Raw genomic sequence first — 18,163 nt, forward strand, 5'->3', positions numbered from 1 at the left:
ACAAAGAAAAATAGGATTTGTAAATGTGAAAAAATATTTGGTAAATAAAAATATTATCTGCAAATAATTTAACATGTTTCACAAAAATACATAAAATGTGTGAATATGTAAAAACATTACAATATTTGGTGGGACTAATGGAATATCCGGACTAGAGCCTAGTAGATTGGAGTCTATAGGTAGCTAGGACAGGTTTTTCCTGAAATGTAAGTGAAACGCTTATTTGTGTAACAATATTTGACTGCATCACCAATGGGTAATACAATGCCAAGTGTGTTTTCGAAATTCAGGCAACTAACTTAAGCCCAGTTATGTCAGCCTACATCTGGTTGGCTAGCTAGCCAGCTAGTAGGCTACTAAAGTAATGAAGTTATCTAACCTAGGGTTGCCACCCGTCCCTTACACTCACCTAAAGGATTATTAGGAACACCTGTTCAATTTCTCATTAATGCAATTATCTAATCAACCAATCACATGGCAGTTGCTTCAATACATTTAGGGGTGTGATCCTGGTCAAGACAATCTCCTGAACTCCAAACTGAATGTCAGAATGGGAAAGAAAGGTGATTTAAGCAATTTTGAGCGTGGCATGGTTGTTGGTGCCAGACGGGGCGGTCTGAGTATTTCACAATCTGCTCAGTTACTGGGATTTTCACGCACAACCATTTCTAGGGTTTACAAGAATGGTGTGAAAAGGGAAAAACATCCAGTATGCGGCAGTCCTGTGGGCGAAAAATGCCTTGTTGATGCTAGAGGTCAGAGGAGAATGGGCCGACTGATTCAAGCTGATAGAAGAGCAACTTTGACTGAAATAACCACTCGTTACAACCGAGGTATGCAGCAAAACATTTGTGAAGCCACAACACGCACAACCTTGAGGCGGATGGGCTACAACAGCAGAAGACCCCACCGGGTACCACTCATCTCCACTACAAATAGGAAAAAGAGGCTACAATTTGCACAAGCTCACCAAAATTGGACAGTTGAAGACTGGAAGAATGTTGCCTGGTCTGATGAGTCTGGATTTCTGTTGAGACATTCAGATGGTAGAGTCAGAACTTGGCGTAAACAGAATGAGAACATGGATCCATCATGCCTTGTTACCACTGTGCAGGCTGGTGGTGGTGGTGTAATGGTGTGGGGGATGTTTTCTTGGCATACTTTAGGCCCCTTAGTGCCAATTGGGCATTGTTTAAATGCCACGGCCTACCTGAGCATTGTTTCTGACCATGTCCATCCCTTTATGATTACCATATACCCATCCTCTGATGGCTACTTCCAGCAGGATAATGCACCATGTCACAAAGCTCGAATCATTTCAAATTAGTTTCTTGAACATGACAATGAGTTCACTGTACTAAAATGGCCCCCACAGTCACCAGATCTCAACCCAACAGAGCATCTTTGGGATGTGGTGGAACGGGAGCTTCGTGCCCTGGATGTGCATCCCACAAATCTCCATCAACTGCAAGATGCTATCCTATCAATATGGGCCAACATTTCTAAAGAATGCCTTCAGCACCTTGTTGAATCAATGCCACGTAGAATCAAGGCAGTTCTGAAGGCGAAAGGGGTTCAAACACAGTATTAGTATGGTGTTCCTAATAATCCTTTAGGTGAGTGTATAACACGGTATCGTCCCGTTTTGAAAAATAAAATCCACTGTCCTTTACAGAATCAATACGGGACACGATTTGTTTCCTGCACACCCTACCTTAAGCTTGGACTGACACAAATAAATAATAAAACCAAAAGAGTTTCAGAATTTAACATTTATTAATGTATTAATAGTATTTAATTAATCCTAGCTACCTATAGACTTAAATCTACTAGGATCCAGTCCGGATTTTCCGTAAGTCTCACCAAGCGAGCCCTCTGAAACCACGCACACGAGAACTTGTAGACCAAAAGAAAATGTGTTTAAAAAATGTGTAAATATTTAATTCAGATCCGTAAATAAAATGTAAGATTTGCAAATGTAAGTTAACACTTGTACATTTTAAGCAACAATTGTAAATATTTTACAGATTTGTGTTTTATTTTTGAAATCTTTTTACATTTTCAATAATTTTATTTATATTTGTGAAACATATTGTTTACGTATTTACAGATGTTTTTATTTACAAAATATCTTTTCACATTTACCAATCCTATCTTTATTTGTGAGTTGTGATGAAAATAGGCACAGATTTTTTATATATATTTACGAATATTGAGACACATCTAACTCATTGAGACACATCTAACTCCAGCCACTTAAATTCCTCAGGCCCAAAAGCGTGCTGGGAAGAGTGGACATGTGTCAATTGTTTCAGCCAAGCCTCACATTGGACAGCCGGTGACTGATGTGTTGCCTCCAGAAAGCACTGACATGGTAAGCACATGTGTGGAAAAGGGTTAGCTGAAGTAACATATGTTAGGTAGTCTTAGGCAGTGTCTGAGGTAGTCTGTCTTAGGTAGCGTGTCTGAGGAAGTGTTTGTTAGGTGGTCTTAGGTAGCCTGTCAGAGGTAGTGCGTCTGACGTAGCGTGTCCGAGGAAGTGTTTGATAGGTGGTCTTAGGTAGCGCGTCTGAGGTAGTGTGAAGTATTGTGTCTGAGGTAGTGATTCTTAGGTAGTGTGTCTGAGGTAGCGTGTCTGAGGTAGCGTGTCTGAGGTAGCGTGTCTGAGGTAGACTGTCTGAGGAACTGTGTCTGAGGTAGTGATTCTTTTTTTTTATAAATTTTTTTATTTTTACAGACAAAAGTTCACATTAAATAATTAACGAGACAAGCATAAAAGAAAAAAAAAACATTGTCTGCACTTTTATCATTTTACACATTCCTTTCCAACATATAACTAAAAGAGGAAAGAAAAAAGAAAAAGAATCAAAGAAACAACAGAATAACCACCACCCCACACCCCTCCCCCCACCCAACCAGGAGGTTTAGAAAACATCGGCAGTCTCTACAAGCGATTATACTTTAGAAAACAGAAAAGAGTAATTGCATGTTATCAATTGTATGAAAAACATACCTAGATAAAAAATAAAATAAAAACATTTAGTCAGAATCTATTGAGGATACAGAGTCGCATAGATTTAAAATAGGGTTCCAAGTTTTATAAAATTGAGGTCAATCAATCAATCTAATTTATTTATAAAGCCCTTTTTACAACAGCTTTACAGAGACACCCGGCCTTAAATCCCAAGGAGCAAACAACAGTAGTGTTGGATTTCAGTGGCTAGGAAAAACTCCCTAAGAAGGCAGAATTTTGGGAAGAAACCTAGAGAGGACCCAGGCTCAGAGGGGTGACCAGTCCTCTTCTGGCTGTGCCGGGTGAGATATTAAGAGTCCAATTGGAATAATTTATAAATTTCTCTGGGCTACATCCAGAGTCTATTTGATTTTAGACTATGTCAAAAGTATGACCAGGTGGACAAGGACAGGGACAGCAACGGGCCCCCCAAACCAGGTACTCCGCAGGTGTGGATCAGGACCTCATCTCCTCTTAAAATTTAAAACTGGAGGAGACTGAGAAATGTTTGAATGTACATTCCTCATATCCCCCAGCACAATAATATAGCAGCGTAACACCTTGGAACTGAGACGGGGGGGTCCGGCGACACTGTGGCCCTACCTGGGGGAGGCTCCGGACAGGGCCCAACAGGCAGGAAATCAATCCACACACATTGCCAGGCATCAACCAAAGGGACACCCACCAACCGCAACCCCCCTGAATGAGGGTGAGAGTATTGCCAGCAGTGTACAGCCCAATTGCACAAGTGTGCAACAGAGAGTCAAAAACAAGCCAGTGACTTTTCCCACGAAAGGCATTGGAGGGAGGGCATCCCAGTTGCGATGAAAGCCCACCTGGCAAGACAGCAAGGGTGGACAGTATAAAGCCTACTGGTCACCTTCACGCCCCTGGGCCAGGCTACACCTAATTATAAACCGTGCTGTAGAGATGAGTTTTTAGTAGACACTTGAAAGTTTGCACTGAGTTTGCATTTCTAACCTTAATTGGCAGATCATTCCACAGTAGTGGAGCTCTATGAGAAAAGCCCCTGCCGCCAGCTGTTTGTTTAGAAATTTAAGGTACAATTAAAAGGCCTGCATCAGTTTTGGGCAGCTAAAGAACGTATGGGTGTGATCGGCAGGAGAAAATGAGCATCTGATACAGGAGTCCTAGCTTTGGTAAGATGAATTCGATGAAAGACTTTTAGCTGAATCAGACTTGGCCGAGCACATACAGAAGTAGAATTAACTCTAGCAAGGGCCTCAGACCAACTTAATTTGCATCTCCTTTTCCCAAGTCATCTTTAGGCAGGAGAGAGAGGACATATTAGATGAGAGTAACATGGTGTAGACAGAGGATATACGACTACCACCTGTAGGAGCTGACAATAAGTTCTCAACCAGAGAATTTTCTGGTAATTGAGGGAAACTAGGGAAGTTAGTCTTAACAAAATTGCAAGTTGAAAATACCTGAATAAGCCTGTAGTATGCAGGTTAAATTTGGACATAAGATTGGTGAATGTGGCAAAAGAATTATCAAAAAAAAAGATCTGAAAAACAGCCCATGCCCTTATCTTTCCATCTGTTTAAAGTGTGATCAATAGCTGGTGGTAAAAACAAGTGATTGTTGCAAATAAGACTTAAAACAGATAGTGACTCCAACCGAAAATGTTGTCTGAATTGTTTCCAGATTTTTAAAGTTGATAGCACAATAGGATTTGTAGTATATTTGGAGGGACGCATAGACAAAGGAGCAAAGACAAGTGCAGGAAGAGAAGAAGAAAGACAAGTAGCAGCTTCTAGAGTACACCAGTTAACCCCTGATGCATTTCACCACAAGAAAATCATAGAAATATTGGCGGACCAGTAATAAAAAAGAAAATTTGGCAGAGCTAGACCTCCATCACGTTTATTTCGTTGCAGGACAATTTTATTCACTTTAGGAATTTTACCAGCCCAGATAAATGAGGAGACGATTTTATCTAGACACTTAAAAAAAGACACGTAGAAAAAGAGGGAGACGTTCATTTTAATGGTCTCCACTCTCCCAACAAGAGAAAGGGTTACGTTTTAAGTTTTAAGTCTTGTTTAATTTGATCAACCAAATTCGTAAAGTTATTCTTAAGGAGAGAACTGACATTTTTACACCTAAATATCGAAACCCTGAAGGAGAAACATTAAAAGGTAGGGTGCTTTTCTGATTTTTTTTAGCCACATAATTTATGGGGAAACATTCACTTTTGGTAAAGTTTAATTTGTAACCTGAGAAAGAGCCAAAGGTGCCGATCAAAAGCATAATCTCGTTGGTGCAGCCAACTGGATCCTGTACATACAACAAGTAGTCATAGAGAGAAACACGATGTTCTGTGCCTCCCCTCTGGATCCCGCGTATAGACGAAGATGCTTTTAAGGCGATAGAAAGTGGCTCAATAGCTAAAGCGAAGAGCAGAGGAGACAGAGGGCAACCCTGACGTGTCCCACGGGAGAGGGGAAAGAAAGATGAACTATCAGCATTAGTTTTAACACTTGCAGAGGGAGCCGAATATAGGAGGCGAATCCATGAGATAATATTATGCCCAAAGCCAAACTTTTCTAATACAGTAAATAAATAATTCCATTCCACACGATCAAATGCTTTTTCAGCATCAAGAGAGACTATCATTTCAGAAGTCTTAGACGGAGATGGACTAAAAAGTATATTTAGCAATCGCCGAATATTAGATGACATCTGACATCCCCTAATAAAGCCAGTCTGATCCTCAGAAATAATATCATGAAGACATGCATCGATGCGCTTTGCCAGCACCTTTGCAATAATTTTTATGTCAGCATTCAATAAACTAATAGGTCTATAGGACTGGAGGAAAAGACAGAGTAAACTTTTTGAGGGTCAGTAACAAGCTTATTGGAATGTGTGATATAGCGTGATGCTGACTGATGTTTTAGCTGGGAAGCAAGAAGACGGCCTGCTCTATCCCCATGTTCATAATATGTGGCTTTAGTTCTTTTAATCAAATATTCTGCTTTATATGTTGAAAGCAAATCAAATTCAGTTTGTAACTTTGATCGTTTTAACTCAAGATCAGGTTTGGGAAGAAAGTAAGAAAAAAGAATCCTCTATCAAACATAACCCCCAAACTTACCCAGAACATAGAGAACAAAAAAACAAATATGTTCAAAAATAACAAAATAAAATCCCTTTTGATACTCGTCCGCTTAGACATGGCGAGTTGCCAGAAAAACATTATCACAACCGATTGTGTAGTGGAGTTGGCTCTAACACTAATGGAGTTGGAATTTAACACTAATAAGCGTGGAGTTGGAATTTAACACTAATAAGAGAAATCACTCCTGAAAAAGAGTGGACAGGGTGCAGTTCAGCAAATGTGAAGAACGAGTGCACATAGCGAAGCTAGTGGCTGTAAAACTGAAAGGGAAGAATATTTAAAGATTATCTATGACTGTCAGCTTCTAAAGTTACTCAGCAAGGTTTTGGTGGTAGAATTTTTCTGCAGCCTCAGGAGCGTCAAAATAGTGCTCCGCGTTGTTGTATTACACGCTAAGTCTGGCCGGGTAGATCATGCCAAAACAAACACCGCGTTTGTACAACACGCCCTTGATGTTGTTGAACGCAGCTCTCCTATTAGCCACCGAAACGCAAAAGTCCTCATAGAGCTTGATTCTGTGTCCCTTGAAAATAATTTCCCTTGACGATTTTGCGAATTTGAGCACAGCCTTCTTCTCCATTTAGCGATGAAATCTCACTATAATCGGACAGGGATTTTGACCTTGGCGCGGTTTGGGCCTTAAGCTCCAATGGGTGCGATCAAGCTCCCATTGGGGAGGGAAGATCGTCGCCTGTGACCTCGGTGAATAATTCTGTCATATACTGCCTGGCGTCCTTTCCCTCAATATCCTCCGGAAGACCAACCACACGAATATTCTGCCGTTTGGACCGAGAAACGAGATCTTCCACGTTAGCTCTGAAAGCGACATTCTCCTCCGTCACCAACTTCGACTGAAGAGCAGAGACCTCCTGTTCAATATGTGTAATCCTGTCGCTGTGGTCGGATAAGCTAGTTTCCATATCAGTGATTGTAGTCACTTGAGTCGCCAGGGTTGATCCAATAGAAGCAGTGAATGAGTGAATTGACTCCAAAGACGAATTCAACAGCGCGGTGAGTTCACCAATCATGTTTCTCATTAGTTTATCAAGTTCGCTCACCAGTGTCAGTCGTTAGCAGGCTTGCAGCATTGTCCGACATCTTGCCGCTTTTATGCCCAGAATTAGGCGCCTTGGTTCGAGGGTTGATTCTACCACCAGCTCACGTACCCTTACTCATCAGGAACATATAACGTTAACAAATACCAACAGTAACCCAAAAATAGCTAAAAAGCCCCAAATGTAGTGTTACAAGGAAAAAAATATGACATTTTAGTCGGGGCACTAAAACCATGCCACTACATGGCAAAACCGGAAGTCTGAGGTAGTGATTCTGATGTAGCGTGTCTCAGGTAGCGTGCCTGAGGTAGTGTGATTGAGGTATTGTGTCTGAGGTAGTGATTCTGATGTGGCATGTCTGAGGTAGTGATTCTGAGGTAGCGTGCATGAGGTAGTGTGTCTGAAGTAGTGTGTCTGAAGTAGTGTGTCTGAGGAAGTGTGTCTGAGGTAGCGTGTCTGAGGTAGTGTGTCTTAGTGTGATTGAGGTATTTTGTCTGAAGCTCGCTGGACTTTCTGTCTATCATCTTAATGCTGTGTGTGCATGTGTGTGTGTCCGTGCATGTGTGTTTCCAGGCCCAGACAGACATTGATAAATCCAAGCTGTCAGGTTACATCCCAGTCAGTACCCAGACAGGAGGAGGCGGGGAGGTGCAGGGGGAGCAACACGAGCCAGTGGCCCCAGGCAACCAGTCCTTAGCCCCGCTCTCCAGCTCCCAGCTGGTCCTGAGGAGGGGCTCCACTCTTCTGGCTGTGGTTCTCCTCTTGGCCATCGGAGTGGCTGTTCACCTGGCCTGTCCACCTCCCTCACCCTCCACCCTCAGTGGTTCCAACATCACCTTGGACTGGACCAACTCCACCTCTCCCACACCCACCCTAGAGCTCACCTCCTCATTCTGATTGGAGGAGAAGGGAGGGGAGATGACAGGAGAGGAGTGAAGAGAAGGGAGGAGGGGGACTATCAGTACATGTCAGTCAGTAGGAAATTCTATTTTTGTTTAAATCATATTTTTATTATTGTATTTTTATTTTGAAAAGAGACCCTCCACACAGTATTTTTGAGTGATTCTTCATGATGGAGGCTTTAAAACAGCAGTTGGAGGAACGGATCAACCACCTGGAATATTTAGTCACCTGAGCACTCCTCCGGTCGGACTATGGGTCCTATCCGGTAGGTGAATCAACACATGCTAATGTTAACATAGCACAACAGCCTTACCTAAGGCTAGAGCTCAAAAAATATCCCAAAGCTTGACAGAACGCAGTAAAAACTGGTGAACAGAGCAATATCAGAGTGAGTGATTGAATGAGACGATAACGCAGCATGAAATATGTGAGCGTGATACAATACTTTGACTGTGTAGCAGCTACTCTAGATGTCGAGCTACTAAATGTAAACGGACAGACACTGATTGTTATACACGGGATTACATCAAATCTAGAGCATTCCGTCCCAGACCTGGGTGAGACGCTCCCCTGGACGTGTCCTAATGCCACTGGATTAACCGCAGAGGCTTTGAAACCAGCCTTCCCCAATGACACATCTTAATGGCGCAGCACCGGGGCTAGACCGAAGGCATCAACACCAGCCGGGACAGAGGCAAATCCAACAAGAAATCAAATAACAGAGCACCAAAGCACACTCCGCCATTTGAACTCTCACAGCAAAACAGACACCATACCATACCATACCATACCATCATCTTCCGCTTATCCGGGGCCGGGTCGCGGGGGCAGCAGTCTAAGCAGGGATGCCCAGACTTCCCTCTCCCCAGACACTTCCTCCAGCTCTTCCGGGGGGACACCGAGGTGTTCCCAGGCCAGCCGGGAGACATAGTCCCTCCAGCGTGTCCTAGGTCTTCCCCGGGGCCTCCTCCCGGTGGGACGGGACCGGAACACCTTCCCAGGAAGGCGTTCCGGAGGCATACGAAACAGATGCCCAAGCCACCTCAGCTGACCCCTCTTGATGTGGAGGAGCAGCGGCTCTACTCTGAGCTCCTCCCGGGTGACCGAGCTTCTCACCCTATCTCTAAGGGATAGCCCAGCCACCCTGCGGAGAAAGCTCATTTCGGCCACCTGTATCCGGGATCTTGTCCTTTTGGTCATGACCCAAAGCTCATGACCATAGGTGAGAGTAGGAACGTAGATTGACTTCACCATGACATCGACCGCATTACTGCAGAAGCTGCACCGATCCGTCTGTCAATCTCCCGTTCCATCCTTCCCTCACTCGTGAACAGGACCCCTAGATACTTAAACTCCTCCACTTGAGGCAGGCACTCTCCACCAACCTGAAGTGGGCAAGCCACCCTTTTCCGACTGAGGACAATGGCCTCGGATTTGGAGGTACTGATTTTCATCCCCACCGCTTCACACTCGGCTGCAAACCGTCCAAGTGCATGCTGAAGGTCCTGGCTTGAAGGGGCCAACACGACAACATCATCCGCAAAGAGCAGAGACGAAGCTGTGCGTAGAGGTGATCCCGACTACCTCTAGTCGGAACCTCTCAACCTCACGTACGATCTCAGGCTCCTTCCCCGCCAGCGAGGTGACATTCCACGTCCGTAGAGCTAGTTTCCGTGTCCAGGGATCGGGTTGTCTAGGCCCCTGCCTTCGACTGCCGCCCGATCCTCTCTGCACCGGCCGCTTATGGTCCCTCCTGTGGGGGGTGAGCCCACGGGAGGGCGGCCCCATGTTGCTCGTTCGGGCTGGGCCCGGCCGGGCCCCATGTTGCTCGTTCGGGCTGGGCCCGGCCGGGCCCCATGGGGAAAGGCCCGGCCACCAGGCGCTCGCGAACGAGCCCCAACCCCGTGCCTGGCTCCAGGGTGGGGCCCCGGCTGCGCCATGCCGGGCGACGTCACAGAACACACAATTTCTTTCATCATTAAGGGGTTTTTGAACCGCTCTTAGTCTGACCTGTCGCCTAGGACCTGTTTGCCTTGGGAGACCCTACCAGGGGCATATAGCCCCAGACAACATAGCTCCTAGGGTCACTCGGGTACTCAAACCCCTCCACCACGTTAAGGTGGCAGTTCAAGGAGAGGCAGACACGATATACAAAATCTAAACGAAATGTTTGTAAATTAACCTAGGGAAGCTAGCCACAACACTAGCATTAAGGCTACTCAAAACCCAAGAAATAGCCCTAAAACTACTCATAGGATGAGGACAAGAAGAAACTTTGCTAACTCCACATTTGATTAACCAGATATCAGAATGGCACAGACTGAAAATCTAACCATGGCTGACACATCGGTCAGAAAACTAACAGAGATGTTCACAATCATTCTCTCTACACACCCAAGCTACATTTTCCACACTGGAGCTTCTGACATTCTACGAACGAAAATCTTCCTGAAAAAAATGTTTTTCTCTGCTACTGGAGAACATAAGCAACCTTAAACTGTAACATGGTTTAATCTCAGGCCCCATTCCAACCTTGGGGTAAGGAATTTAATATTTAGCAGACTCCTTGGGATGAATACATGGCTGACATCTGCATGCCTCAACCAAGCTTAAGTGTATGGACAATTTCAATATCTTTTGGAACTGTAGAGACCGCTTTAGACCTGGTGGGGTTCATCCAAACATCATGGAATGCCGGATGCTTGGTGCCAACATTCGTCACGCTCTTGGAATGCCATCTCCAAACAAGATAAGCATGAAGGACAGTACTCAAAGGCAGAGTATCCACCCCCTCTCCTGGCTCTCTAACTGAAATCACCCAATGCTTCCAGAAGTTGTCCTCGTCCCAAGCGGTGACTGAAAGGCAACCCCCCCCCCCCACTCCTCTCCTCCACCACACTCACCCTGCCCTCCCCCACCACACTCACCAATCAAGGTGCTAGTTCTACCCAAAAAGAGCAGAGCTCATTAGATTAGATTAGATTCAACTTTATTGTCATTGAACAATAAAAGTGCACTACAATGATATGCAGTTAGCATTTCTTAGCAATACTAATCACATGGCTGTTGCTTCAATGCATTTAGGGGTGTGGTCCTGGTCAAGATAATCTCCTGAACTCCAAACTGAATGTCAGAATGGGAAAGGCAATTCTGAGCGTGGCATGGTTGTTGGTGCCAGGCGGGCCGGTCTGAGTATTTCACAATCTGCTCAGTTACTGGGATTTTCAGTAACTGAAAATCTAGGGTTTACAAAGAATGGTGTGAAAAGGGAAAAACATCCAGTATGCGGCAGTCCTGTGGGCGAAAATGCTAGAGGTCAGAGGAGAATGAGCCAACTGATTCAAGCTAATAGAAGAGCAACTTTGACTGAAATAACCACTTGTTACAACCGAGGTATGCAGCAAAGCATTTGTGAAGCCACAACACGCACAACCTTGAGGCGGATGGGCTACAACAGCAGAAGACCCCACCGGGTACCACTCATCTCCACTACAAATAGGAAAAAGAGACTACAATTTGCACAAGCTCACCAAAATTGGACAGTTGAAGACTGGAAGAATGTTGCATGGTCTGATGAGTCTGGATTTCTGTTGAGACATTCAGATGGTAGAGTCAGAATTTGGCGTAAACAGAATGAGAACATGGATCCATCATGCCTTGTTACCACTGTGCAGGCTGGTGGTGGTGGTGTAATGGTGTGGGGGATGTTTTCTTGGCACACTTTAGGCCCCTTAGTGCCAATTGGGCATTGTTTAAATGCCACGGCCTACCTGAGCATTGTTTCTGACCATGTCCATCCCTTTATGACCACCATGTACCCATCCTCTGATGGGTACTTCCAGCAGGATAATGCACCATGTCACAAAGCTCGAATCATTTCAAATTAGTTTCTTGAACATGACAATGAGTTCACTGTACTGAAATGGCCCCCACAGTCACCAGATCTCAACCCAATAGAGCATCTTTGGGATGTGGTGGAACAGGAGCTTCGTGCCCTGGATGTGCATCCCACAAATCTCCATCTGCAAGATGCTATCCTATCAATATGGGCCAACATTTCTAAAGAATGCTTTCAGCACCTTGTTGAATCAATGCCACGTAGAATTAAGGCAGTTCTGAAGGCGAAAGGGGTTCAAACACAGTATAAGTATGGTGTTCCTAATAATCCTTTAGGTGAGTGTACTTATGTCATGCAATAAAATGCAAATTAGTTATAAAAATACAATGTGATTTTCTGGATTTATTTTTTAGATTCCGTCTACATGCTTTGTAAGTAGGAAAACCTGCAAAATCGGCAGTGTATCAAATACTTGTTCTCCCCATTGCATAGCTTTGTGGTGTTAAAGACACATGGGAGACCCAGGTTCGAATCACGTAAGAGCAACAACATTCATCCCCTCTAATAGTGGGCTGGCCGAACTAGGCTTGCCTGGTTCCATTTCTTGTTAAATAGAATTAATAAACATCAAATCATAAATAAATAGTAGGATTTTTTTATATTTGGTATGTTCTCTGCATTTACTTACTTAAGCTCTAACCATATCTCTGTGGCCTCAAGCTTATTATATTCTTTAACTTGTTCATTTAAATAATAATTTTGTTTCGTTTATATTTCCCCCCACATAGTTTTTCCTTTGAAAATGTACACAATATACACTATAGGCGCTGCCAAATGTATTTAATGTTTCACTGCAGACTTCTATTTTGAAGGCCCAATACGAAACTGGAGGTCTTATTGTTGCTACCGAATCTCAAAGTTAAATAAATAATAGGCCTGCAAGTACAGAGCAATATAGTTCCTTTTCACAGTGAGTGCAATACATTTAATGCCAACTCCTTTACATTAGCCTCACACGATCAGTTGCCTGGATATATGGTGGAGGTGGTTACAGCCGGCCACAATCAATGATGTGCGATTACTTAATCACACAATTTCTAACTGCTTTTAAATATCACAGTTTGAAATCGAACCTAATAATTTTAGATTTTTGAACAAGAATTGAAATTGTTACTCCCCCACTGTACACTACTGGCTTGTAGGGATGATGGGTATGGAAAAAGGAGGTCAATTATGGGTCCAAAGAATAGGAAAGACTGTTCAACGTTTGTTCAATATCTGTTGCCATGTACAGATAAATGCTTTATTGAATTGTTGCTTTAGGATAGGAATGTACTTTTTGGCTTGAGGGATGAATCAGAATCTTGTTATTCAACATGTTTTCTTTCCAAGTATGATTTGTTTGTTAAAATCGTTTTCCTGGCAAGAAAAGACCAAATTATTAATAAATGCATACCTACAACATTTTCACCTGTTTTTGATCTATATTTTGAAACTCAAGAGTGAAGTGGAGTGTTTGTTTAACTCAACCTCTGCTGTATTTGACCTTGGTTTGCCCAAGGTGTGTGTTGAGCCAAAAACTCTATACCTGGACATATAAGGTTAGGATATAGAATACACTAATGTGATTGGAAGACAGACAGATGTGGAGGGGCTTTGCTGAAGGTTTGTCTTAATATAAATATGCTATTCAAGACAAAGATACTTGGAGAACATGTAAGAACTATGGAAGATCAACTAATTTGGACTCATGCTAATAAAGAAGGTTCTTCTTTAATAGGGGTTCAAGCATTAATAACCCTGTCATAGGGGTTCAAGCCTTAATAACCTTTTCACGCGTGAGTTTCAAATATTCCTTACCGACACCCCAGCGTGAGTTTTTTTGCACGTGACTTCAGTACTCTCCAGCATTTTAACTCACGCCAGCATTTGAACAGTCACCTTGCCAGGTAAGGAACACTACATGCATTGCACTGCAAGCTTCTCTCGTTGACTCGAATTCTAAGAGCCGCAAAAGTTGGTTGATTTATAACTGTAGCTAGCTAGAAAACGTCAGCTGCCCGCTAGCTAACAAATCGTGACCAGTAATTCAGTGCAGTGAAAATGAATAAACTATATAAAATGCATACAACAGGGAACGTAACTTCTAGAAAGTTTTTGCAATGGTTTTAATCAGTAGTAGTCGCTAATATAATTAGTTTTTGTGTATTAGTGTTGGCAGTCTGTTGGTACGTAAGTAACACTTCTTGTCCCAATTTGAATGCTTTCTACCTGGTTAATATCATAGTATGGTCTTGAAACAATTACAATCAGGAAATGAAGTTATAAACACCGTTTGAGCTAAATGTGAGTAAATAACAGCGCGGTTTTACCAGCCATTGTTACGTTACTTGTAGCTAGGCATGCTAATAGTTTTCAACCCCTCTTGTTACACATAAGTTGAGAAAAAAAACAGAAAATAAAATGACCTCAGAGCTCTGATGATTTAACCCCAAAATAATAACCCAAAGTCCATCTACCCGGGTAGTATGTTTTTTTTTAAGTGTGGTGAAGTCTCGTGCCTATCTGTACGATGTAAAGAAGCCGTCCGTGTTGCAGGCAAGATGATCATTCACGCCCTCGTGTCTCAAATAGCGAAATCTTCCAATGGAACTCTCTCTGGACTCATACTCTCTCAATAACTTTACCAGATCTGGAAATATAAATCTTATTCATAATCTGTATTAGCTTATGTAGATGTATTGATTGTATAAGTTAGTAAGTTAGTGTTGTAACCAATGAAGCAAAATATTAAATGTTTGTAATATGAGCTGAACCTGAAGGAGCAAGTAGGAGAATAGGAAACCCTGTTCAAGCGGTTGCCGGGGAGAGAAATATTTAGTATGTCTGTCTTTTGAGAAACAGGACACAGGTTAGAGAGACACACACATAGTCTGACAGGCCAGACAGAAACCAGGAGGGGACAAGAAGATGTTTGCGTTTATCCTTATAAGGAATAGAACTGGACCAATAGCACACTTGTTCTGTGAATTTAACGACTCTATCTTTTGGGCGTAGTAGAAGTATAAAATGATCTGTTGAATGTTGATCCTTAGACACTGTGCTGCGACACTTGTCTCCAGAAGCTTCTGTAATAAATGGACATACGGTACGGTAATTGACCTGACTTCTGGTGTTTTATTCTCCTTTCCAACAAACCAACTCTGGGAAGTGTTAGACTTCAACACTTAAATTCTTATTTCCAATGTTTGCATTCAGTACATACATGAAACTCAAACACTACATGTCACGTAGTAACACAGCTTCAACATGGCATGGAATAGCACTTCAAATCATTAAACTCTTGTCCAACTCCGATTTACTTATGTAGTACACATGTCAGCAATACATTTTCACACAATGCATTAAACAACTTGATTTACAGCAAAAAATAGGGATAAGTCCACGTGCTTGACTCAGTAAACCCATCTATCACGCTATGTTGGCTAGTAGCACAAATAACCAACACGTGTACAACACTCACAGGAGAAAAATAATACAAGTAAACTCCTTGTCGTAATTTCGATCCTTTGCTCTGCTATTCCTTCATTAGAAGTAGGTTTGGTGGGGAAAAAAAAACAATTAATTGTTAAATATATTTTTTTACTTTTTTTACTCCGTGTGGAAAATCTAAATACAGCTTCAGCTCGCTATCGTTCTGCTGTTCTCGATTTTTCTCCTCTCTCAGTGTAGCAGTTTCCCCTTTATGCAGCGCCACCACTGCCCCCTACTGGGCAAAATATGGTTTGCAGAGAAAACCTAACAACAAGTAATAAAGGAATTCAGTATTAACTAGAAATAACCTAATCCTGTTTGTAGGCTAATTTCGAGTGGGTTACATATATATTGTAAGCTTTGGGATTCAGGCGAAGCTGTGGGAGTTAGGGGAAGCTGTGGGAAGCTGTGGGAGCCAGGGGAAGCTGTGGGACTTCGGGGAAACTGTGGGAACCAGGGGAAGCAATGGGAGCCAGTGGAAGGTGTGGGAGTCGGGGGAAGCTGTGAGATTCAGGGGAAGCTGTGGTATTCAGGCGAAGCTGTGAGAAGCTGTGGGACCTGGGCGAAGCTGTAGGACCTGGGGGAAGCTGTGGGATTCAGGGAAAACTGTGGGAGCCGGTGGTAGCTTTAGGACTCAGGGGAACCTGTGGAATCTGGGGGAAGTTGTGGGATTCAGGGGAAGTTATGGGAGCCAGGGGAAGCTGTTGAACTTGGGGGAAGCTGTGGCATTCAGGAGAAGCTGTGGGAAGCTGTGGGACCCGTGAGAAGCTGTGGGACTCAAGGGAAGCTGTGGGACCCGTGAGAAGCTGTGGGAGTTGGGGGAAAGCTGTGGGACTCAAGGGGAAGCTGTGGGACCCGTGAGAAGCTGTGGGAGTTGGGGGAAAGCTGTGGGACTCAAGGGAAGCTGTGGGACCCGGGGGAAGCTGTTGGACCCCGGGGGAACCTGGGAGATGGGTGGCCCGCCAACCCATCCCTCACGAACCACCACTGGGAAGTCGTACCAGCGATGATGAAGCCTCCTCAGGAGAGCAGTTGGTCCAATGATATTGAGTTCTTCCTCACCTCCTTGCCTACCACTCCTATTGCTTTAATAAAATGCCCTCCTGGTCTCAAAATACCCATGTGTCTGTTCACAGTGTCTCACCCGATTATAATGCACACACACACACACACACACATACCTTCCAGCTTTCTCCATGTTATTAATATATTAATGTTATACACTCCTGTTAATTTTGTACATATATTTTTGTGTTTCTTTGTTATTTGTATTGCTGTTTATATATTCCACATGACATAGTCCTCGTGGGGTTAGACAGTAAAGCATCACGTTTTGTTGTTGATCTCCCTCACCTGTTTCCCTAATCATTGTTCCTATTGAAGTTCCTCCATTCCCAGTGTATCTTGTCGGTCTTGGTTTGGCATATGCCTTCTGTTTTTCTTGTTCTGTTCTGTCCTGTGTAGTTTTTCTTTTGTTATAATGCAAGTTCTGTTATTAAATGTCCTCTGTTCTCCCTGCACTTGTGTCCTGCCTCATCAACCCTGACAACATCAAAAAGAGCTCCTTGTTAGGTATTTTATGTTGTGAAGTCAAGGTCCATCATTGTAATTTCGTACAGCATCAGCAACAAGGAAAATATTAAATTTAATAACATTGCGAACTGATAAATTATTTGTTTCAACAAACAGCCATCCAGTGCGTCTCGCTTTTTTTTTAATACAACTTGATAAATCATCCCATAAATCATGGAAAAATTATTCAGAATCATAACTGAAAGAAAGAACATTATTATAAAATATGTTTCAACCATAAAGTTGACAAAGTTGAATCCAATCTAATGTCATGTGTTCCAACATCTCACGGCCATTGTTTGTTTGAAGTGTGACCATCTTTGTTGGATACTGTTCTGGTCAGCTCATCCAAAGCTCATGTTAAAGTTGTTAAAGCATCTGTACTTAAGCATTAACGCGTGACAGAGGGAAGAGTGACAACGTGGTGTGAAAAGACACAAGACAAATCTAATTTAGACACAACTTGATAAGTAAATAATTAGAATAGGAAATTATTAAATTACGAAACCAAATATATCAAGCTTGTTCAGATTTGTTTTTTGAGGTGTATAAGGTTTAGGCAAATATGTGAAAATGTTGTTTATTGTTAGTAGTTGTTAGTTGACCAGTCAAGAATGCATCAATACAAAGTTGGAACATAACATTTTGTTACAGAACAACATAGCAAAGAAAAAAGTACATTTGTTTAAAATATCCCCCGAGAGGCACAATGCTTTGGTTGGTGGATTTAGCAGGAAAGTTTCACATTAAATCAACACACAAATATTAAACATTAATTTATTTGTGTTTTGATTTAATATTAGCCATATTTTATGCAAATACGTTAAAAACTCAGAGGTGAAACACATTTACATTCTAATATACTTCTTATATGGCCTTGTTTTCATCCATTATAACAATGGAAATGTGAAGCCAGATCACAGCCGAAAAAACATGAGGCTGAGGAAAGACCAGACTCCATCCGATGTGCAGAAGTGGGAGTGGAATGAAGGCTGAAGAAGAACCTCCAGGCTACAGCATCACCACATGGTGAGATGAGCATTCAGCTTTGTTGACCAGGTTATCTGGACACCAGATACTAAGTAGCTTTCTATCCCAGA

General features: G+C 42.8%; 1 protein-coding gene across 1 annotated transcript in view; it reads left to right on the forward strand.

The window, feature by feature from the left end:
- Nucleotides 1-8,956, forward strand: part of slc47a1 (solute carrier family 47 member 1) — a 30,182-nt gene extending 21,226 nt beyond the window's left edge. Inside the window, exons 16-17 of the mRNA XM_029121303.2 lie at nucleotides 2,270-2,374; nucleotides 7,790-8,956. Of these exons, the coding sequence (XP_028977136.2) occupies nucleotides 2,270-2,374; nucleotides 7,790-8,113 (429 nt within the window). The 3' untranslated portion in view covers nucleotides 8,114-8,956. The remainder of the gene's footprint in view (nucleotides 1-2,269; nucleotides 2,375-7,789) is intronic.
- Nucleotides 8,957-18,163: the final 9,207 nt, after the last annotated feature.

This window comes from Esox lucius, chromosome 7 (genome assembly GCF_011004845.1).
Source record: "Esox lucius isolate fEsoLuc1 chromosome 7, fEsoLuc1.pri, whole genome shotgun sequence".
Taxonomy (NCBI): Eukaryota; Metazoa; Chordata; class Actinopteri; order Esociformes; family Esocidae; genus Esox; species Esox lucius.